The sequence below is a fragment of the Lemur catta genome, chromosome 11, assembly GCF_020740605.2.
Source record: "Lemur catta isolate mLemCat1 chromosome 11, mLemCat1.pri, whole genome shotgun sequence".
NCBI classification, from domain to species: domain Eukaryota; kingdom Metazoa; phylum Chordata; class Mammalia; order Primates; family Lemuridae; genus Lemur; species Lemur catta.
The window spans coordinates 82529475-82553513 of NC_059138.1; the positions used below are offsets into that span (position 1 = coordinate 82529475).

Consider the following 24039-nt stretch of genomic DNA (forward strand, 5'->3'; position numbering starts at 1 on the left):
CTTCATTTATAATACCATCAAAAAACAAAATACTTAGGAATAAACTTAGCTAAGGAGAAGAAAGACTTCTATATGGGGAACCAGAAAGCATTGCTAAAAGAAATTGATGAAGGCACAAATAAATGAAAAGACATCCCATGTTCATAGATTGGAAGACTTAATACTGCTAAAATGTCTACACTACCCAAAGCAATCTATAGATTTATTGCAATCTTTATAAAATATAGCAATGGCATTTTTTTGCAGAAATAAGAAAAAAAATCCTAAAATTCATATGGAATATCAAGGGACTCCAAATAGCCAAAACTATCTTGAAAAAGAACAAAGTTAAAGGCCTCACACTTCTCAATTTCAAAACATTATAAAGCTACAGTAATCAAAACTGTGATACTGTCATAAAGACATTTGGACCAATGGAACAGAATAGAGGACCCAGACATAAACCCTTGTGCATATGGTCAAATGATCTAGGACAAGAGTGTCATGGTGCTGGGAAAATTGGGTATCAACATGCAAAAGAACAAAGTTGGACCTTTAAGCTACTCAGTATATAAAAAATAACTAAAAATGGATTAAAGACTTAAACATAAGACCTAAACCTGAAAACTTAGTTATAACAACAAAAGCATAGGAAATAAAGGCAAAAATAGGCAAATGGGATTACATCGAGATTAAAAACTTCTGTGCATCAAGGGAAACAATCAACAAAGTGAAAAGGTAACCTACAGAATGGGAGAAAATATCTGCAAATCATATATTTGATAAGGGGCTAATATCCAGAATATATAAAGTCTTTTATATATTCTGAAATATATACAGACCACCACCACCACAACAATAATATACTCAAAAGCAACAACAAAAATTACCTGATATAATTTGATTTAAAAAAGAGTAAAGAACTTGAATAAATATTTCTCCAAATGTCCAAGAAGCATATGAAAAGATGCTCAACAGCATCAATCATTTGAGAAATGCAAGTCAAAATCATAATGAAATGTCACCAAAAACAAACAAACAAAATAAACCAGAAAATTACAAGCATTGTCAAGATGTGATGAATTGGAACCCTTGTCCTCTGTTGGTAAGGACATAAAATTATGCAACTGCCATGGAAAATAGTATAAAGTTCCTTGAAAAAATAAAAATATAATTTCATATGATCTAGCAATCCCACTTCTGGGCATATATCCAAAATAATTGAAAGCAGGATCTTGAAGAGATATTTGCACACCCACATTCAATGCAGCATTATTCACAATAGCCAAGAGGTGGAAACAATCTCAAATGTGCATCACAGGAAGAACGGATAAAGAAAATGTGGTATAAACATACAATAGAAATAGAAAGTTATTTAGCCTTAAAAAAACAAAAATAATCTCATTACATTCTACCATAACAGATAAACTTTGAGGACTTCACACTAACCAAAATAACCCAATCATAAACACACAAATACTGTATTACTCCATTTATATGAGGTATCTAAAGTAGTCAAACTCACAGAAGCAGCAAGTAGAATGGTGGTTGGTAGGGGTTGAGGGGAGGGGAAAATGGGGAGTTGTTCAACAGGTATAGAGTTTCCATTTGCTAGATGAACATCAATTGTACATCAATGTGAATATAGTTAACACTACTGAATTGTATACTTAAAAATGGTTATGATGATAAATTTTATATTATGTGGTGCGAGTTTTTTTTTAACACATTAAAACAAAACAGAACATCCTGGCCCAAAGATCACAGAGCCACCTTACAAAATTACATCAAAATAATTACCTTTCCTACCTGCCTTCCACCTCCATCTCCCTTTCATCTCCATTCTCCACCCCTCCAGTTCCAACTCCAAGGGTGTCAGAAATCACTGCTAAAGAGCAGGGAAGGAAGCTAGTTAGAAAGAGGGAAGAAACAGACAGCACCCTTTTATCTGACGGCAAGTTGTCCACAAGGAAAGGGCCCAGCTAAGAGAAGGGGTATGGCTTTCCTTTGAGAGGAGATTGAAATGCCGATCAACATAGAGGACAAGGAATTCTAATTTCTTGTGTAGGACTGTAGTCTACAACCTCCTGTTAACTAAGAACGAGCAGAAGAGTCAATAGACATGCCCAGTATTAATCCATTGGCCAAGAAAGAAATTTCCTACTAAGCTTGTTTAAGAAAACAAAGGGAAACAAAAATAAATATTTTCAAATTATATCCTATGTGTTTTACCTGTTAGGGAACTTATTTCAAATGCTAATGTATATACTAACACAGAGAAAAAATTGGGAAGGCAGTACCCTAAATGGTTAACAGTAGTCATCTTTGGGGAAGGATTGGAAAAAGGTGTGCTTGAAAACAGAGTTTTACACTTCACTCACTATACATCTATGCAAGAAGCATATATTCATATATCACTTACTTAAGTGATGAGATATTTTTAAAGTCAAAAGTTGAAATTAACATATTATGCAGGTTTATTTTCATACAGGTAATGGGTCTGCTTAAGTACGGTCCACTTTGCTATAACCAGATATTAGTGAGCTTCTTGTAAAAGATACTCTCTTTGAAGCGGTTGGAACCCAACATTGATAATAGAAGTGGATGTGAAAACTGTGTTTTCTAAATTTTTCTTATCTTTTTTCTAGCAAAAAGAGGAGGAAGGAAAGGAGGGAGAGAGGGGGAGGGAGAAGGAGGGAGGTAAGTCCAAACTTCTTTTCCCTAAATTTTAAACAGACTAATTTTTTTCAACAAACAAACAAAAAAATACCCCAATAACTCTATCAGTTCCTGCTTATAGTGAATGAGTTCACCAAGAATAAATACTGATCACTATAATGTCTGTTTGCACTATTTTCCTTTTTTCAAAAAAGCAACTTTATGGATAGCATAATATTATGGATAAACTTTCACATCAATGGTGCTGCCAAAAGTTAAGAATTACAAACAATGGTTTTCCTTGAATTCCTTTTTTAACACAGAAAGGACATCAAGTTACAGACGCTTACAAAAGACTAAGAAAACCCCAATAAGTCAAAAAAGTAACGTGGATAGGTTTCCTTGAAAACAATTAATGATAATGGTAAACATTGCTTTCCTGGATATTCTGCCATTATTTTGGCCCTTCTTCACACGTTACCACTAGAATCTTTAGGAGCTTCTTTCTGCCAATACAAACATTGTGTGAAAACTTTACAAACATAGCTGGGAAGAATAGACCAATGACCTCTGTATGACTTCTTGGCAGCTTTGCAAGTCAGAGGCCTAATTTGACATGTGGAATTGGTGGTTTGACCAACCTTGGCTAACACCAGGTCCACATGTAAGGGACATGCAGTGGCTCCCTACCCGGGTCACCAGCTCAGTCTCATGTGTGGTGAGTCACAGTGGTAGAGGGTGCCTCTTTCCTGGCTGTCTTGACTCACTCAGGGGAGCAGGAGAGGATTCTCATCGGAGCTGTGGTCCTATGTTACAAGGGAGACCGCAGTGAGCTAAACAACTTCACCAAAATGCAACCAAACCCCTTAAAGAGAGAACAGGATGGAAATGACCAAATTTACTGATGGTTTAGGTTGGCAAAGTTCTACGAAGTTCTAACATTAGCTCTGGGCTCATAAATCATATTTTACTCTTGTCTTTTCCACATCTGATAATTAAATTTTCATTATGTTCTATAGGAATTTACATTCCATTCACTATAAAGAGTGAATTAGTGGTCCAAGCCTACCTGGATCAGACGGAAAGGTCTCAATGTGCCTCAGAACCCAAATCCAAGGAGACATGCTTGGATTATACAGATACTGCCCTTCCCAACAGCCATCCACTATTGCATTCCCCTCCAGAATTGGTGTGTTTTTCTTTTTTAAAATTGAAACCACCAAGCCCAGGTTTTTAACTTTTTAAATTTACATAATAGTATCATTTGATAGGAATTAAATTGTAATGTACAACAATGATTTGTCTAATTTCTAAATTACTAAAAGGGTTCTCCCTTCTAGTCAAACACCTAAAACTATTTTAGTTGCAGATTAATAAAACAATAGGAATGCAAGAAAAATGTCGGAACAAAATGTGTTAATCTCTCCTTTTATCATATGACCAACCACAGGCCCTCTCAGAACCCAAAGTGATTTACTAGCTTAGAGTATTCAGAGACCTATAGTTTCATGTACCAGTCAATCCAAGTTGAATGAATGGTAGGCTCAAGGTTATTCACATATTTCTTCCTCAATTTCTTTCTTCTCCTGTAATGCTTGTCTTTCTTCATCTTCCATTTACATTCTTACTGCTTTTTATCACTTATAGCTTTGAAGATTAAAGTAAATATTCCCACATTTATGTCACCATTAGGATTTCTACTGTGTTCTCTTATTTTTTGTTCTATATCACTTAGCACTTGATTTAAAATTGTTATCACTTCATTCTTAAAACACTATTTTCTCTATCACCCGTGACTTTTCTCCCTGTATTTCTTTTTCCTTTTGATCTTTTCTGCTTCTGCCTACTCTTTAAATGATGACATTCCCCAGGATTCTACCATGGGTTCTCTTCCCTTCTCAAACTGTACACTCTCTCTGAGTGATATCACCTATATCCATGCACACTATGATGTCTCTCTTCAAGTCTCAAGGTTTATAATCTATAATCTAGACACATACATCCAGATGAACCACACCTATTTCAGACATAAAATGTTCAAGAGCAAGTTTATAGCTCAGCCCCAGCCCAATCCAGCTTTCCTCCTGAATTACTGATTTAAGTTAATGGCAAAATTCTTTAACCAATCACCCTTTCCTTACTCATTTATTTTCCCAAATAAAGGCAATTGTTGGCTCTTGTCAATTCTACCTCTTTAAGGCTATATTTACTACATATTTACTACTTCCTTTCCATACTACTCTATCTAATGTGACTGATTTCCATTATAAACACATCTCTTGCAAAACTTCAGGCTTTCATCACATCTCATATAAGTTCAGCAGTGGCAGTATAAAGGATGGATTTTTATGAGAGCATTCTATTTACATGAGCATTATAAAATGATGTGTGCATTGCATCATCATTCAACATATACTTCTAGGCACCAGTTCTAGGGCACGAAAAGAAAGGTATAGTTTAAAATAGAAAGGAGGAGGAAGAGTGGCAAATGAATTGGGAATATAGTAGTAAAACTGTCCCTAATAATTGCAATTTTTACACTGACATAAGTAGAACATTACAAATGTTTCATGTAGTTTAGATAGCTTTTTCATATTTACAATAGCTGTAGGTTCCCTCCTACCTCAGCTCCATGGAAGTTTAGGAAAGAGAAGAAACCTCTTCTGAACATTTTTCTTCTTAGGGTGATTGGATCATTGAATGAGTATTTTTTAATTGGGCTGAAATTTACCTAACATAAAGTAAACCATTTTACAGTGAACGGTAGTGTTTATTTAGCACATTTCAAATGTTGTGCAACCACCACTTCTAACCAGTTCCACAATATTTTCATCACCCTGAAGGAAAACCTCTTATCCCATAGACAATTGCTCCCACCCTCCCTGCATTCCTGGTCCCTGATAAGCACCCATCTGCATTCTGTCTCTATGGCTTTACATATTCTGGATATTTCATATAAATGATATCATACAATATGTGAAATTTTGTCCCTGGCTCTTTTTACTCTGCATAATGTTTTCAAGATTCATCCATATTGTAGCATGTTTCAGCACTTCATTTCTTTTTCTGGCTAAATAATATTCTATTATCTCTATATACCACATTCTATTTGTCCATTCATCTCTTGATAAGTATTTGGGATGTTTTTACCTTTTGGCTATTGTGAATGATGCTATGAACATACATGTACATATACTTGTTTGAGTACCTGTTTTTAATTCTCTTGGGTATATACCTAAGAGTGGAAATGATGGGTAATATGGTAATTCTATTTAACGTTGTGATGAATCACCAAACTGTTTTCCACAGCAGTTTTCCCATTTTACATTCTCACTAGCAATGCACAAGTGTACCAATTTCTCCACATACTCACCAACACTTATTTTCCTTTTTTTTTCTTGTCATTGTAGTGTGTGTAAAAGGGTACTTCATTGTGATTTTGATTTTCATTTACCTAATTACTGATGATTTTGAGCATACTTTCATGTCTTGTCAGCCATTTGTATATCTTCTTTGAAGAAATTTGTATTCAATTCCTTTTCCTATTTTTTAGCTGGCTTGTCATTTTGTTGTTGAGTTGAGAAGTTCTCTATATATTCTATATACTAGACCCTTATCAGATAGACGATTTGTAAATATTTTCTCCCATTTTGTAGGTAGTTTTTTCACTTTCTTGAGAATATTCTTTGATGCACAAAAGTTTTTAATTTTGATGAGCCCAATTTATCTATTTTTGTTATTGTTATTATTTTATTATAATATCTAAGAATCTACTGCCAAACCCAAGGATTTACTAAGATTTAACCCTATGTTTTCTTCTAAGAGTTTACAGTTTTAGCTTTTATATTTAGGCCATTATCCTATTTGGAGTTAATTGTTTATATGGAGTAACGCAGGGTCCTATTTTATTATTTTGTATGACCAGTTCCAGCACCATTTGTTGGAGAAACTATCCTTTTCCCCATTTGATGCCCTTGTTGAAAATCAACTAGACATCATTTGTAGGTTTATTTCAGGACTCTCACTTCTATTTCATTGAACTATGTCTCTTTATGCCAGTGCCACACTTTGATTATCGTAACTTTGTTGTAAGTTTGAAAATCAGAAAATATGAATTTTCTGACTTCATTCTATTTCAAGATTATTTTGGATATTGGGAGCCCCTTGCAATACTATATAAATTTGAGGATAATTTTTTTCCCTTTCTGTAAAAAGGCTGTGGAAATTTTAGGTTGTTGAAATTTTGATAGAGATTGAACTTAATCTATGAATGGTGTTAAAAATTTTGACAAATTAAATTTAACAGAGCTTGAGCAAACAATGACTCATGAATTGGGCAGCATTCAGACCAGAAGAGGTTCATAATTCTGCTCTGCAATGTGGGCAGTGAATATTTAAAACGAACATAAAATACAGAAACAGCTTGATTGGTTAGAGCTAGGCATTTGAGTCATTAAGCCAACTGGTCTGATCAGTTGGCTGCCTGTGATTTGCTGAGACCTTGCTGTCTGTCACAAAATTGAGACTCCTAAGTTAGGTTTCATCTTGTTTATGTATCAAGTTAGGTTGTAATTCATTACGTAGAAACTCAAAGTATGGAGACAGCCTCAGGCCAATGGCCTCTTGTTTATTTAACAATGACTGAGAAGTATTGCCATCTTAACTATATTAAATCTTCAAACCCATGAATATGAGATGTTATTCCACTTATTTAGGTCTTCTTAAATTTCTTCAGCAATGTTCTTTTAGTTTTCAGTGCATAAATCATTCACCTCATTGGTTGAATTTATTCCTAGGCATTTTATTTATTTATTTTGGGGTGCTTTTGTAAATGACATTGTTTTCTTAATTTCCTTTACAGATTGTTCATTACTGATATATAGAAACCAACTGAGTTTTTGTGTTGATCCTGTACCTAGAACTTTGCTAAATTAATTTATTAGTGCTAATCATGTTTTAAAGTTTTTTTTTTAAATTTCCTAGATATAGGATCATGCCATCCATGTATAGATTCATCTCTTCCTTTCTAATTTGTATGCATTTTATTTCTTTTTCTTGTCTAACTAGAACCTCCAGCAGAAATTGAAGAGCAGTGTTGAAAGGCGGCATGCTTGTCTTTTTACTGATGTTAGCGGGAAAGATTTCTGTATTTCACTATTGAGTATGATGTTAGGTGTGGGTTTAGGAATTTCCCTTCTATTACTAGTCTTCTTAGTGTTTTTATCAAGGAAAGGTGTTGGATTTTTTCAAATGCTTTTTCTGTGTCAATTGAGATGACACATGGTTTGTTTCTTTCATTTGATTATGATGAGGTATGTATGGATTGTTTTTTTTACATTAGAACACCCTTGCATTGCTTTGATAATTCCCTCTTGGTCATATTTTATGATCTTTTAATATGCTCTTGGATTTAAGTTGCTGGTGTTTTGTTGAGGATTTTGAATCTATATTCATAAAGGATATTGGCCTGTAGTTTTCTTTTCTTAGGGTGTGTTAGTCTGGCTTCGGTATCAGAGTAATACCAGTTTCATAGAATTAGAAAGTGTTCCCACCTTTTCAATGTTTTAGAAGAATTTGAGAAGGATTGGTGTTAATTCTTTAAATTTCTCCTAGAATTCACCAGTGAAGGCATCTGGTCCTGAATTTTTCTATTATAGGAGGTTTTGTTGTTGTTGTTGTTCTTATTTTAAATTATTGATTTGATGTCTTTGCTTGTTATAGATCTGTTCATATTTTCTAGAGTCAGTTTTGGTAATTTGTGTGTTCCTAGGAGTTTGTCCTTTTCATTCAGATTAATCTGTCAGCAGACAATTGTTCTTAGTATTCTCTCATAATTGTTTCTATTTCTGTAAGTTTGGAATAGTGGCCCCAATTTCTGACTTTATTTGAATCTTCTATTTCTCCTTGTCAAATTTGGAAAATTCTGAGACATTTCTACCTACTAATGTTCTTTTTCTCTCTCTCTTCTCCTTGTGGGACTTCTGTGTACGTATTTTGGTACCTTTGTTGATGTCCCATAGTTCCCATAGGCTTGCTCATTTTCCTTTATTGTTTATTTTTTTCTTCCCTTAAGACTGGATAATTTCAATTTTCCTGTCTTAAAGTTCACTGATTCTTTCTTAAACATGCTAAATCCTTCTGTTGAAACCATCAAGTGAAGTTTTCATTTCAGCTATTATACTTTCAAACTCAAGATTTTCTATTTGGTTCTTCTGTGATTTTGTAGACATGATCTTGCTCTGTTGCTCAGGCTAGAGTGCAGTGGTGACATTAAAGCTCACTGCAACCTCAAGCTCCCAGGCTCTAGCAATCCTCCTGTCTCAGCCTCCTGAGTAGCTAAGACTGCAGGCATGTAACACCACACATGGTTAATTTTTCTATTTTTTGTAGAGACAGAGTCTTGCTCTGTTGCTCAGGCTGGTCTCAAACCCCTGGCCTCAAATGATCCTCCTGCCTCAGCCTCCCATATTTGGTTCATTTTTATAATTTCTCTTTATTAAAATTCTTTTATATTTTTATTTAGAGATGGTATCTTGCCCTGTCACACAGGCTGGAGTGCAGCGGCGCAATCAGAGCTCATTGTGGCCTCGAACTCCCACCTTCCAGAGATCCTCTTGCCTCAGCCTCCTGTATCACTGGGATTACAAGCATTAGCCACTGTACCCCACTAATATTCTCTTTTTGTTCGTATGTCATTCTCCTAGTTTCCTTCAGTTTTTTATTTATTTAGGTTCATGGTTTCCTTTAGATCTTTGAGCATACGTAAAACAGTTGATTTAAGTCTTTGTATAATATGTCCAATATCTGGGCTTCCTCAGGGATGATTTCTGTCAATTTCTTTTCTTCTTATGAATGGGCCATATTTTACTGTTTATTTCTTTATTTTTGTTTTTTTGCTGTTGGATTATTGGGCATTTTGAATTTTCTAATGTGATAATTCTCAAAATCAGATTCTTTTCTGTCGCTAGGGTTTGTTTCTGTTGCTTCTTGAGGACAATAGTTATTTATTTGTTTAGTGACTTTTCCAAGCTGTTTCTGCAAAGACATGCTGTGTGTGGTTTCTTAATTCTCTGTTCTATTATCTCTGTGGTCAACTAGAGATAATGGTTGGCAGAGAATTTCTTATTTCCTGAAGTACTCACCCTTTCTATCAACAAAAAAGAAACAAAAAGAAAGAAATAACTACATGGTGAGTGCCAGGCGCACTGTCTGGGGAATGGACACGCTTGAAGCTCTGACTCAGGGGGATGGGCGGGACGTGGGCAATATATATAACCTGAACTTCTGTACCCCCATAATAAGCTGAAATAAAAAAAAAAAAGAAAAGAAAGAAAGAAATATATACCACTGTCCCAGACTTTGCAGTTTGATTCTGATCTGGAGTACTTTCAATGTTAGGCTATGCCATCTTCTATGTGTAGCTTCTGAAATCTGTTTTGCTAGCTTGTATTCTACTAGTGTTTTTGCAGATATTTTCTTGAACACTTAGGAACAAAATGAAACAAAGAAACAAAAAACAATAGCAACAAGAACAAAAAAAAAAAAAACCGTCCCCTGGAGTTTGTAGATTGGCTCCATTCTTTGCGATCCTTCTATGTTTATCCTGGCAATTTATTTACAAATCTGCTTTAGCCTTCACTTTCTGCTTTTGCTGAGTCTAGAGATCAGACAGCATGAAAGCTTAGGGTCTTCTCAGGTCTTTTCTGATCATGCATCCTGTCCTGGACATGACTGTGGCTTTTCAAATTCTCCAGTATACTCATATACAGGTGCTTTTGCATGCCCTAATTTAAAAAAAAATAAAAAAATAAAAACAAAAAAACCTCTCCACTCATTATTTCTTCCCCTGCTTTTCATGGTATATTTGTGACTCAACCATAATATTTTGCCCCAGGTGACTGTTAATTATTCATTAGTCTTACAAGGCTTTTGAGGAATGCCCACTGCTTTTCTACACTGAGTGAGTTCAAAGTTGGGCAAAACATAGACAAGCACCTTTCATCAGTTCCCAGGTGGCCATGAGATAGGTTAGAACAGACAAACACAATTCTTTATGAGTAAAGTCTACTCTGTTCTTTCCCAACCCAGGGATGAGAGTACCATATTGAACATACAGGCTGTTTTCTTCAGGATCACTACAGAGCCTGGCCAGGGGATGGTCAAGAGCAAGTAAAAATGCCCTGAAACTTCCTTACCATTTTAAAGTTGACTTTTTCTTGATTCAGCAATTGTTTGCTTCCTATAAACCTTTGACTGCTTTCCAGAGGTCTGACAAAGTTGATTCTGACAGTTTCTGCTTAATTTTTCAATGTTTCTGTGAAGGGACAGGCCCTTGGAGATGCCTACTCTGCCATTTTCACTAACATCACTCCAAACATTTTTTATTGTTGCACAGCACTATTCTAGAGTAGAAAACGCTAAAACAATATTATTCACACCCATCAACATGCTCAATCCATTCTGGGCTATAACTGACTGTTTCGTATTAGACCAACTTCACACCATGAATAACCATAATGCTAGATTAAATCTGAAAAGGAAACAATTATATCTGAGAGTATCCAAAGTAGCCAAAAGAAATAGCTTAGGTATCTCACCTTGCATAGCCTAGGGATTTTTGTCACCAGCAGACTTGCTCTAAAACTTAAAAAAGAATGAAATAACTTCAGATGTAGTCCTAAAAATGTAAGAAGTAATGAAAAGCAAAGGAAAGCACAGATATATGGATAAACCTAAATAAATATTGTCTATGTAAAATAATATTTTGCTGGGTTTAAAAAAAACAAAATACACAATGACAACTATATAAAACTCAGGAGTTGGTTAAATAAAATTAAAATGTTCTAAAGTTCTTGCATTATCCAGGAACTATGAAAATTACTAATTTATTATATGATAATAAAAGATTAATTTTTTAATGAAAAGGTGAGCCATACAGTAAAGAAAAAAAAATTCACATGTATCTGACAAAGGACTCATATCTAGAATACCTATTAGAAATCAAGAAAGATAATTAAAGTATGGGCAAAGGACTTGAAAATGTATTTCACAAAAGAGAATATCCAAATGGCACACAGACATATTAAAAGGTGCTAAGCTCATTTTGTCATCCAGTAGATGCAAATTAAATCCACAATGTGATAGCCCTACATATTTACCAGACTGTATAACATTAAAAAAAAGGAGAAGAAAAAGGAGTATAAAACTGTTGACAGCAAAACCAAATTCTGCCAAAATATTTAAAATGATTTATTCTGAGCCAATAAGAATAACCATGGCCTGGAAAAAATAGACTCAGGAGCTCCTGAGAAAATGCGCCCAAAGCAGTTGCGTTAGTTTGGTTTTATACATTCATGGAGACAGGAATTACATATAAAATCATAAATAAATACATGAAAGGTATACATTGTTTTATTCTGAAAGGTGGGACATCTTGAAGTGGGGAACTTACAAGTTGTCAGGGAGTACTAGGGATTCTTTAGTTGGCAACTGGTTGAAAGAGTTAAGCTTTGTCTAAACACTTGTAGACAGGAATGCTTGAGTTAAGATAAGAGTTTCTTCTACCTGTTGTGTAACGCTATACCAGAATCAGGTTGGAAAGTAAGCAACATTATACTGGATTAATTAAAAAAAAACTGTTTAATGAGATTTTATGGCTTGTAAGGCATGACTCACCAGGCCTCTTAGAAAGGAATTTGGGCAACAGAAAAACAAAAAAAGGTTAGAGTTCAGTCCTCAATATCAAGTGTTGGCAAATATGTAGACACACTGAAATTTTCATTCACTGTTAGTGGCTGTGTAAATTAGTACAACCAAAAAACCATTTGGCAGTGTCTACTAATGCTAAATATATGTATACTCTGTAACAGTAATACTCCTAGGAATATACCAAAATCAAATGTGTAACTATGTGCATAAGACAGTTACAAAAATATTCATAGCAGCCCCATTTGTAATTATACTGAACTTTAAATAACCTGATGTCAAGCAATAGTAGAATAGGTAAAAAAAATTTTGGAATTATATGCCAAAATTAAAATGATAACATATACTAAATAACATACTACGTTCTTTAATATGGATCAATCTTACAAATATGAAGCAAAAAGAGCCACACAAGAGTACATACTGTATGTGGTTATTTACAAATATTCCAAAGTAGGCAAAAGTAATTTGGTAGTAAGAATCAAAATAGTCACTATCTGTGTGTGGGGGATATAATGACTAAGACTGAGCATGAAGAAAGCTTCTATATTGCTGGAAAACATTTAAAATTTTTGCATGGGTTGTGGTTACAAAAGTTTGTTCACTTTATCACCAAGATACACAATTAAGATTATTGCATTTGTTTTGAATATGCGTTATCCTTTAAAATTTTTTCACACTCATCAATTTAGAATATTTTTAAGATACTATTTTATCAATTTGGCAAGGATACGGGGAAAGGATTGCTCAAATACTAGGAGTGGGAATATAAGCTGTAACAACTACTTACAAAAGCAAATACCAGAATCTACTAAGGATTTAAAATGTGCATACTCTATGATCCAGTACATCCTCTTGTTGGTATCTCTACCCTAGAAAATACTTGGACATGAGTACAAAAAGACACCTATGCATTTGTTTATGGTCACACTACTTCTAGGAATATTAATTTATTTTTTAAAAAAAAACCAAACTACACGTCTGAGGGCAAGAGAATGGTAAATTAAATTATACATATATTGGTTCTGAAGACTAGTATATGGCATTTAGAAAGAACAAGGCAAATTTATACATAGCTATACAAAGGTCTCAATGTTGAATGTAAAAAAATAACATCCACACGTGTAAGTGCTTAGGAATCAGGACCCATCATCTGGGGTGTGGGTTTGTAAGCAGTGCCTTAAAAGGATAAGGCAGATTAGCATAATCTGTAACATTTACATTTTTGGCATGGACATTATTTTTTCCGTGTAATTTAAAATAATAGCACTTAGAATGACTTTGGAAGAATATCCCAACACTGGTTGCCTCCAAGAGGCGAACTGAGTGCCTGAGGAACGGGGATCAAAAGAATTTTCACTGTATTCTCCACTGAACCTTTAAAAATGGGAATGATATAACTGTAGTATCTATTGAGAAAAAGGTTTAATTAAATTTTACATAAATTAAAAGATGCCCAACTTCGTAGGAAAAAAAGACATGCTAATACAAGTAAACGTGACTATTATGAAGAGATTGCACTTATGAAAGAGGAGCGCAGAGAAAAGGTCTCCTAAATAAGGCCGGGGGAACTGAAAATCCTGAGTGTAGGAGACGCTGGAGCTGAGCCCTGGCATACAAACGGAAGGCCCTGTGTTTTCATTACTGCAGGGCTCAGTATGAGCTGCCCAGAGGCCCTGAAACCCACTGCCGTTACTTTTTTCCACTAGCTGGAGCCTGAATACCCACCAAGTGATTGAAAGAAGGCGGAAGGAGCAGAACCGTCCACGAAGAGGAAGCACACGCCTACTAACACGGTATGACGCAAAATGAGGGAGAACGGCGGGTTTTCAAAGCCCGAGTCCCAGATTTTTCACCCATTCCTCCGGGCAGGCCACCCCGCCCTCTTTCTTTTTCCGCGTCGCTTACTGGTCAGTAAATGACTGACAGAACTTCTGACCAATCGGTTTGTTCCGCTACGGGGTACTGCGGTCCAGACGGGTCCTTGGTATCTCAAGCGAGATGCGGAGTGTGTGCGTCGACGTCAGCGTGCTGACGTCACGGGCCCTGTTCTCGAGGAGGTCCCGGGGCTGCCGACTGCGGGCGGTGGTCTGCGCGTCGCCTGCTGGACTCGGTGCTGGGTCCCGCCCCAGTGAGCCCCGCGCCTCCACCCGGGGCGCGACCGCGGAGCCGCAGTCCTGGGGCCAGCGTAGGACGGCCGGCTGGGAACCACCCGATGAGGTAGGCTGGGTTTCTGGTCACCCTATTGGACAGGTTGGAAAACTGAGTCTCCCGGGGCCAGATGACTTGCCTGGGACTCACAGGAGAGCAGAGGACCGAGGCCATAGTCCAGGCGTGCCGTTCTGTTTACCGAGCCTTGCGCGAGTCTCCGGGGGAGGAGGAGGGGCGAGGCAGGCTGTGCTTATAATGGATACAAAAGTGAAGTTGCAGAATCCTGAGCCTCGATGCTCTCAGGGCTTGGGCAGGGATTCAGGGATGGATGCTAGTAATGATGTCCCCATTATTCCAGCCTGCGGATCCCGATGAGTCCTTCCTTGCGTCCACCCCCGTGCTGGCGCCATGGGCCCTCCAGAGTGACCAAGAATGGTGACTGGGGGTGATGCGTGGCTGTCCATACAGTCGGTTACTGGCCTCTTCTGTTCATCAAAATAAGTCGTATTCAAAACAAAATAAAAATTTAAGCACGAGTGGTGAATGTTCTGGCTGTGGTTTCAGTTCACTGCTTTGCCCACTCATGGATATCTTGACATTTTTCGAAATCTTAGTAGAGTGCTTACTTTTTGATTTAGGGTTAGAAAGAGATTTTTTTTTTTCTTTCTCAGTTCAAACACAGGTTGACATTGTGGAACTTTTCTTACCATTCTGTTAATGTGGAAATTCATCATGTCATTTGTATTCTGTTTCACATATGGAATCACTGAATTCATCACTTGACTCAGTAATAGTTTGCATGAGTTTAGCAAGGTAACAAAGTAACAGTTCTAGTCTTTAAATATATTAGTATTAATCCAGTTTGTTATATCATAGTTCTTTGCTGGGAAGGGTTCTGAAAGATAATTCCCATCTACATGCCATCTACCCATACATCTCTTTCTAGAAGCAGGATCTCAGAAAACAATTTATGGTATCCTTGATTTTTTTTTAATATATATTCTGATAAGATGGTAGATTATTCATATTCATAAAGTGAAAACATGCACTATACAATACCTTGTCATGAAGAATGTATTCTCTTTAAAATCTTGCTGTCTCAAACATGGACCTTTTAAAGCTTCACTATTGCATTGTGTAAAACTGCATTAAAGAAATTAAATTAAAATCACTTCTGAGGACTTATATTCACAGAAGGATGGTGATTATTATCATTTGAATTTATTCATTGGACATTTTATCTGATGAGTGCCTGTCTATGCCATGCATTGTCTTAGTTGTTGGAGACTGAATGGCAAACAATTTAGATAAGGTCCCTGCCCTCAAGGACCTTACATTTAGGTGGAGATAAAATAAATATGTAAATCAGAAAGACAATTATAGATGTTAGTAAATGCTAGAAAAGATATTCCAGGGTAAAGAGCTTGAGTGTGACTGGGGTTTGTGAGGAAATTTATATATGGTGGTCAGGGAAGACTTCCTGAGAAAGTGAGGGTTTGGATGAGACCTGAGTATTTAGATGAGTCAGCCATTGGAAGATCTGCTGAAAGTTTCTAGGCAGATGTAACAGTGCAAAGGAGCTAAAGGAAGAATGAGCTTGGCATGTTACAGGGTGAAGGGAATCCACTGTGGCTACAGCAGAGTGAACTTAGGGAGAGTGAGGTCGGGGGACAGGGGTGGGAAGTGACACTGGAGAGGAGAGCAGGAATTGGATCATCTGTATCACATGTGAGAATTGCAGAGAGGCAAGGGGAAAATGATTGGAATATTGCAAAGTCTTCCTTGTTTTTTTAGTGACACTCAGACTCTAACCAACATTGTTTTGTTTTCATTAAGAAATCACTGCAGCAATTCATTTTATTTACATACACAAATAAATATAAATACATATATATGTATTTTTTACATATATGTATTTTTTTTTCCTCCAGGTGTTGTTGTAATGAAAAAATGTCTTCTTTCCTCCAGGACTGTATCCTATGCAATTTCTTTCCTTCCCATTTTTACCATGTGCAGAACTCAAAGCCTGTGCTTATCTTCAACTACCTACTTTTATCCTTCCTACTTCCAACCATGAATCCTCTCCAATACTATCTTTACCTGCTTTCCAATTGGAAAGCACTGGTAGTCAGTCCCCGCTTTTCTCCCAGCCAAGTTCTAGGAAGCTGCATTGTCAGGTGTATTATCATTTTCCATTAGAATTTGTATTACTGACCAGGGACATAACACCTGCCTTTATTTAATACCTACAGAGTGCCAGGTACATTACTATATCCATTCTAATTCTTCTAACATGTTGCAATGGTAAATATTAAACCTTTCAATAGTGAAGGAAACTTACACTTCAGGCCACTTCAGGCCACTCAGCTAGTACTGATGGAGCATGGATTTGAACTCCTATTAGCCTTACTCTAAAGCCTAATTCATTCTACTCCACCCTGCTGCTTCCCTGGGTGTATAACAGCAGCTATTATTTAAAATTATGTTTTATGATGTGGCATTTTTAGAGATGATGTGAGTCAGCCCTGTCAATTTAGAGATGGGGCTGTGAAGGCCCAGTGATTTTAAAACATAACACAGATAGTGGCCAAACTGGTACTAAATCTCACCCTGCTGATTTTTAGCATAATGTTTTTTCTGCTATATTTCCTTCACTAATGTCCCATATCAAGGGATTTCTGTATATATAAATATATAATATTTCAACATCTTGAGTTTACTGTTTATAAACTTGTAAAAGTAATTTTAAAAAGATAAGACAGTGCTACTTCTTGGGCTAAAATAATGCCTTGCCTTACTGTCCTTCTCTTTCCTGAACAATGAGCAAGTGTAACCTTTCTGGATGAATCTTTGGTTTCTGTTAATAGAATGCTGTCGTTTAAAAATAACTCTTTAAAATTTAAGTTTTCAGTTCAGAAATGTTTGAAAGGAAGTTTAATATTCATTACTGTTTTCCTAGGTTCAGCCTTGTGCTTAGAAATGTGCAACTGTTGCCTACAGTTTGCTGGCTCACACTTTCTGTTAGCAAGTGGAGTTTCTTCCTGTAATTGAGGAAGCCCTTGGGTCAGCTTAGTGATATAACTTCTCTTTTTTAGCAATGTGTTATATTTGAAAATTAGTAGACATCAGTTTATAAATTATATCATTGAGAAATGGGTTACTATTGTCCTAAAATTGTAAAATACCCATTCTTTATTTCTAAGGTTTGCTTATTGTAGTAACTATGATTGGAATATATTAGATGATAATAACAGATGAATAAATAGCTTAATTTACTTTCTGGATGGTGTTTTAACTCTCCTGTAACTTAATGGAGATTATCTTCATTAGTCATATTAGAATAATATTAATGGAATTAGTATCTTCTTTCTTAAATATTGAAATATATTTAAACTTAGGCAAAAAAGAGCTTTTCCTCTTTAAGCCAGAATATAAGAACTGGATATTTTGATTGAGTATCTCTGTCCTTCAAGATTGTCCATGCCAGCCAGGTGTGGTGACTCACACCTCTAATCCCGGTTACTTGGGAGGCTGAGGTTGGGGAATCGTTTGCTTAAGTCCAGGAGTTGGAGGCTGCAGTGATCTATGATCGCGCCACTGCACTCCAGCCTGGGTGATAGAGCAAGATCTCATGTCTCTTAATAAAAAAAAAAGACGAAGAAGGTTGTTCATGCAACTGATACTCATGTTCTGAAGACCCAGGCCATCATGATTTGACCCAAAATTATAGAGCTGTCCTTTGCTGGGAACCCAGTGTCCCAAACTGGACTCATGATCTTTGCCTCGAGCTGTCCAGCTTCAGTGCCATTACTTGTGTTCTGCCTGGAATGCCCTCTGGATGGAAAACTCCATCCAGCTAGTCAAAATTCTACCTGTCCCTCTAAGTCCGCTCAGATGCTGCTTTTTCAATAAGACATTTCCTGTGTCTCTTTAACAGAAGGCTTCTTTTTTTACAGCACTTTTGGAAGTCTTTCTCTATGACATAGTTTACCAGTCTTCATATCTTTGATAATACACTATGATATATGTGGGTGTTCAAATATATGTTAACTTGAGCTTAAGAAACTTGACAATTTGCGTTATACATGCACAATTTTTTGCAGATTATAAAGTCCACTGGTTTTATTAACACTTTTATTACCTCATCCTTGAGAGAAATACTGTTATGCTTTTTTGGCTTTGACTCAGTAGAACCTCATTTCTGTCCAGTTAAGGGTCTGACTTCTACAGTTGCCCAGGTGTCTTTGAGAGGAACTCAAATCTTTGTGCTGTAAATGTTGAAGGCACATTGTTGCAAAAAAAAACAAAAAAACAAAAAAAAATGTTTTCTATGTTTATGGTATTGGAAAGTATTAATAGTGATTTCCACTTTTTAGTATTATAGATGAGAAAACTGAGGCCCAGCCCTTTGTTACTTGCCGGGCTGTGAAGCCTGGTCAGTACTCCTGGTTCACAGTAGCAGGGCCTTGTTGCAGGCTTTCATGGGTTCTGATGTTCCGTGTCAGAACTCCCTATAGGAAACGATGTGTCAGTATAGCCCAGGCCTTTTCTGTTTTTTCCACTTGCTTTGTTTGTGAGTTGACCTGGATCTGCAAGATACCTCTTGTTGTGAATAGAGATCAAAGACTGAACTCTCACCAAGGATCTCTGACTCTGGACTGTTTAAGCCTGGAAGATCTTCCTGGACAGACATTGGTGTAGTATCAGTTTTAATAGGCTCTTTAGTTTATACCCCTTTTCTTCTACTTCCTCTCTAGTCATAGTTTTCTGAAAACCGTCTTGAGACTAATGAGCATACTCAGTGTATTAAATCTGGAGCTTGGAGGAATTTGGCCTAGTACCTTCTAAGTCGCGATTATCATGGGTTTCCATGTCCAGTATTTTTCAGGACAATATACTTTTCAAATATCACTCATTATTGCTCAGCAAAGTATATTCTTGTTTGCTTTTTGTTTCAGGAAAATATATTCTCATAATTATTTTTTGAATTAAACACTTACTGAATTATTGATGTGGAACCATGGAATTTCAAGTTACCTGTTTCTATTTGTATGGTATGTTAAATTCATCAAAGGTAACACAAGGCAGTATTAGAATTTTCTCCAGTTGAGGTAGGAGCACCAGCCACGACTTGGTTTTGGTGGTATTGATAATAACTAATGCTTACAGAGGGCTTTCTTCGCGTCAAGAGCTGTTCTGTAAGTGCTTTATGTCAGGATTTCTCATCCTCAACACTGTTGACATTTTGGGATGGAAAATTTTTTGTTGTTGGGACTGTCTGTGCTTTGTAGGATGTTTAGCAGCATCTCTGACCATTACCTACTAATTGGCAGTGGCACTGTCTCTAGTTAGGACACTGGAAAACGTCTTCAGACATTGCCAAATACCTCAGAGCTGGGGGAGGGAGGGGACTGAATCCTTCCCTTTCCCCCCACCACCTCACTGAGAATCACTATTTTATGTAAACTAATGTATTCCTCATAGCAACTCTCTAAAGTAAGTTGTAGTATAATTAATTGTCCCTATTTTATAGAAGAAACTTAGGCATAGAGTGGTTAAATAACTTATCTAAAATTACACAACTAGTAAGCAGCAGTACTGGGATGTGAACCCAGGCAGTGCTTTTGGTGAATGCTTACCCAACATAGCTGGCTTAGACTGGCCACCAACTACTGGGGCTCCAAAGACCCTACATACCAGGAGGAAAAACAAATGCCACAGGGACCATGCAGGAATGGAAGTAAGTGAGGTGGCTGAGTAGCAGACTGGTGAACTCTGGGGAGTATTGACAGAATTACCTATTTTTCAAGAGAAGATAGAAATCCAAATTTTATGTACGTGAAAACTCTCATCTTCTACTGTTGGTAGGTAATTTAATGTTTAAGAAACATCGTGCAAGCCAACAGACAAACACCATCACCTCTATGTGGACACGATTTGGCCCCAGGCCATCAGTTTGCCCTCTTTTTTGTGTCCACTGCAGCTGTGTGATATTACAGGGAACTGTGCCTTCATTTGATGGGGGAAATGAGGTAGATTCTGGGTGGAGGGCAAAAGGTACCCTTCATTGAAGCCTGTGGGAGCAAGTGTGGGCTGGGTGGGGCTTCTAGGTTAGAAGGCGCTGCCTTACTTTCTCTGGAGCCAGAGGTGTGTGGGAATCCAAGCGGCTGTCAGCCCACTTTGACCCTTTAGTGCTCTGCCTCTCAGTGACTGAGTGCTGCTGAGTGGAATGTTTCATATTCTTCATAACTTTGAAAACATTGTTCATAACTATTTCTCTCATGACCTCTGCTTATCTGGGTGTTAAAATAGATATTGTATAGGACACTGGGAAAACATAAATCCTGGAGAAACAGACCACAACCATACCTCACTTTGCTGAGAGCCAGTATCCAGTTGAGTCCATGTTTACTCTCTTTGAAGGACAAGGCTCTCTGCCAGCTTTTTGGAAGCAGCGAACTCTTGCTTGCCTTTAGAATGTTTTCCTTGTCCTCTGGACCCTGGCCGCCCCAGTGGAGCCTGTGTGCCCTGGGTGTGAAAGGCAAGCGCACACTCCCCTGCTGACTTGTCAAGGCCCTCTCTGTACTGTGGCCATGTACTTCCATTCCAGCCCCACCTCCTGCTGTTCCCCGCCTAGGGCCTCCCACATTGTCAGGAATCCCACTGTTTGCAAACCTGCTTGTGCTGCGTCTCCTTTTTTAGTTTAGTTTGCCTGTGCCTTGGAACATAACTTTTCGTTTCTTTCAAAGTCGTATTTTCTCCAAGATCAGCTTTTTTGTTAAGCCTTTTCTGATCACACAAACTTGAAGTTCAGTCATCTTTATATTATAATTATCTTAGCCCTTGTTTTCTAATTATTTATGCAACTATATTACTTCCTTTATGAAAAGATGCTTGAGGATCAAGACCACTCTTGTCCCTCTTACTGTTCTCTCACAGCATCTAGTGTAGTGTCTTACATGTGGCAGATACTTAATAAATATGTCCATTTGTTTGAGTTAGATAGGTTCCCATTCTTATAGTGATTTCTTTCTATTTTTCCATATATTTGTATCCATTTTTATAGTGTTATTAGAGTGACTTCACTAAATAGCACTCAGAATATATTGGAAAGAAAGACTACCAATTTAGTTAATTTGGGGGAGTTAGGATCTTTTTACTAATTTCATTGTCATTATAGCAACCGGAGACTAAATATTCTTGGTGTATTTAATGTACTGTTGATCCTTGAGCAACACAGTTTGAATACATGGATCCACTTACCTGTAAATTTTTTTCGACCAAACAGAGACATAACCTAAAATACAGTTTTCACAGGATACAAAGCCTGCACATGCAGAAAGTCAACTTTTTGTATGAGCAGGTGGACTGCCGGACTTGAATATGCATGGATATTGGTATATGTCGGAATCCTGGAACCAATGCCCTGCATATACCAAGGAATGACCATGATATGTGGAAACTCCAAACGTGTGTAAACTTCTCTAAATTTAGTTAGCAAGTACCCAGACTCCATACTTTCATACAATGGTATTTGTAATTCATGAAGTTAACAAATTGAATGCCTAACACATACCAAGCATTTCTTTAGGTGCTAAGGATATAGCAGTATTCTCCAGGAACTTCCAGTATACTACTAAGAAGATGATAAATGAATGATTTGTGAAATATGTATGAAAGATTAGAGGTGCTCTTAAAGGAAAATATCTGGAATATATATGATACCTAGGGCATCAGAGAAAGTTTCTTTGAGGAAGTGATACTTAAGCTTTCTTGAACAATGAGTAGGCTTGTAATTGCTGTTAATAGTTTGGGGTTGGAGGAAAAGGCATTCCAGGCAGGAGTAGTACTGGGGCAAAGGCATGGATGGTGAAACCTCCTCCTATACAAGGGAACTAAAAAACAGTAAGCACATTTGGAGCACTGGGTGAGGGAAATGATGTTTTGAGTAGAGGGATGAATGTTTTTGGACATGCGCAAGACAGATTGTTGGATTAATGTGAATGAGAGATGATTATGAAATAGTGAAGGAGATTGCTGAGAGATAGTAAGGGGATTGAGTTGGTGGTCACTTTATGAGTGTTTGAAAGATGGAGCCAGTGGCACAATCAAATTTAATACATTTTCATAATAAAAGCCTTAAATAAGATCTTGCTGATTATTATTCATTAGTTATCCTTATATTAAACAGTTTTTAAGTATTTATAGGCAGTGTATGTATATCAATATCTGTAATTTTTAATCATTCTTATAATTTTATTTTTGAAATTGCTTATTTCTTTTATCAAATTATTTGAAAGCAAATTTTTCAAGAATGGTGCTAGTTTCAAACCTTCGAGAACCTTGTGAGCTTTAAGAGATCCTACTACTTCTGTGATATTCTCTGCTTTTGTAACATGTGCTCTGAACCTGTTCTCATTATTAGACTGCAAAGCACACTCTATTTTCTGAGTATATTAGCCTGTAGTTGAATTGAGTCTTATGATTAGTGGTCTTTGCTTATGTAATTCTATTTTCTGAAGCACAAGTTAGGCTGATAAAGGTGACTGTGGAGGTCATACATGATGCTGGTCTTTTGAGGGTCTGATTTCCTGTGTGACTACCTTAAAAATCTGATGAAAAAGAGAAAGGAGCACTGGTGTTTGTTTTTTTTTAAATATAGGCATCAATATTTTGAGGTTGACTTTCTCTGTCACATGCACAAAGCTTTGGACCACAAACCTTCATCTGTGGGAGGGATTAGTAGTTTCTTTCTGGACCTGTGTGCTATCCTTGTCTATCACATTAAAGGAGATATTATTGACTTGTTCTAATTTGTGAAATAGGAAGTTGGTCTCAAGTAACTCCAGGGACAGTGTACATTACATCTTCCTTAGCATTGCTATTATGTATCACTTCCACCAGCTACAGAGCCACCAGAGGGGCAGTGAGTACAAAATGGCTCTGTCAACTGGAGTGAACACTTATCTCCTACATTTCAAAGTAGTTTTGTGTTGTTGAATGAAAGAAAACCTAGTTTGCCTTTGAAATACCATGCTGGCTTTGCTGACTACTTACCAGCTGGCTACTTGGAACTCAGCTTCTGTTTTCTCTGTATAGAAAAGATAAGTCTGGGGAGGCCTATGAAGAATGTGATGAACACATTCTTAATTCTTAATTTTAGTCTTTGGGATGAAGGATAATTAGTAAAAGAAGTGTATACTCTAGGCACCTTCATATGATTCCTAAGAGAGCAGTGAATGCATTGCCATGGATACTTTTGATTTTCAGGTCTGGATCAATAAAATCTCCAGTCCTGTGCTGAGAGTTGACAGCATTTGTTTGGAAATTGCTTGCAGTAAGTACTTAAAAGGTGGCAGTATGTTATGCAGAGACGTCCTCATATGCGCTGGGAAATATCTTAAGTTCCTTAATTGAGGAACCTTCACCAATCAAGATAGTAATATGACTCTCGACTCCATCATTGCCAAGGCTGGCAGCACATCCTTAGGAAGCTTTAAATATTCCTAGGAATATTTATGTATGCACTGAGGGGCAACAAGACTC

General features: G+C 36.9%; 1 protein-coding gene across 1 annotated transcript in view; it reads left to right on the plus strand.

Moving 5' to 3' along the window:
* The first annotated feature begins 14313 nt into the window (after positions 1-14313).
* The window catches only part of STARD3NL (STARD3 N-terminal like), a 48005-nt gene continuing 38279 nt past the window's right edge, over positions 14314-24039 (plus strand). Inside the window, exon 1 of the mRNA XM_045565556.1 lies at positions 14314-14562. Coding sequence (XP_045421512.1) covers positions 14344-14562 — 219 coding nt within the window. The 5' untranslated portion in view covers positions 14314-14343. The remainder of the gene's footprint in view (positions 14563-24039) is intronic.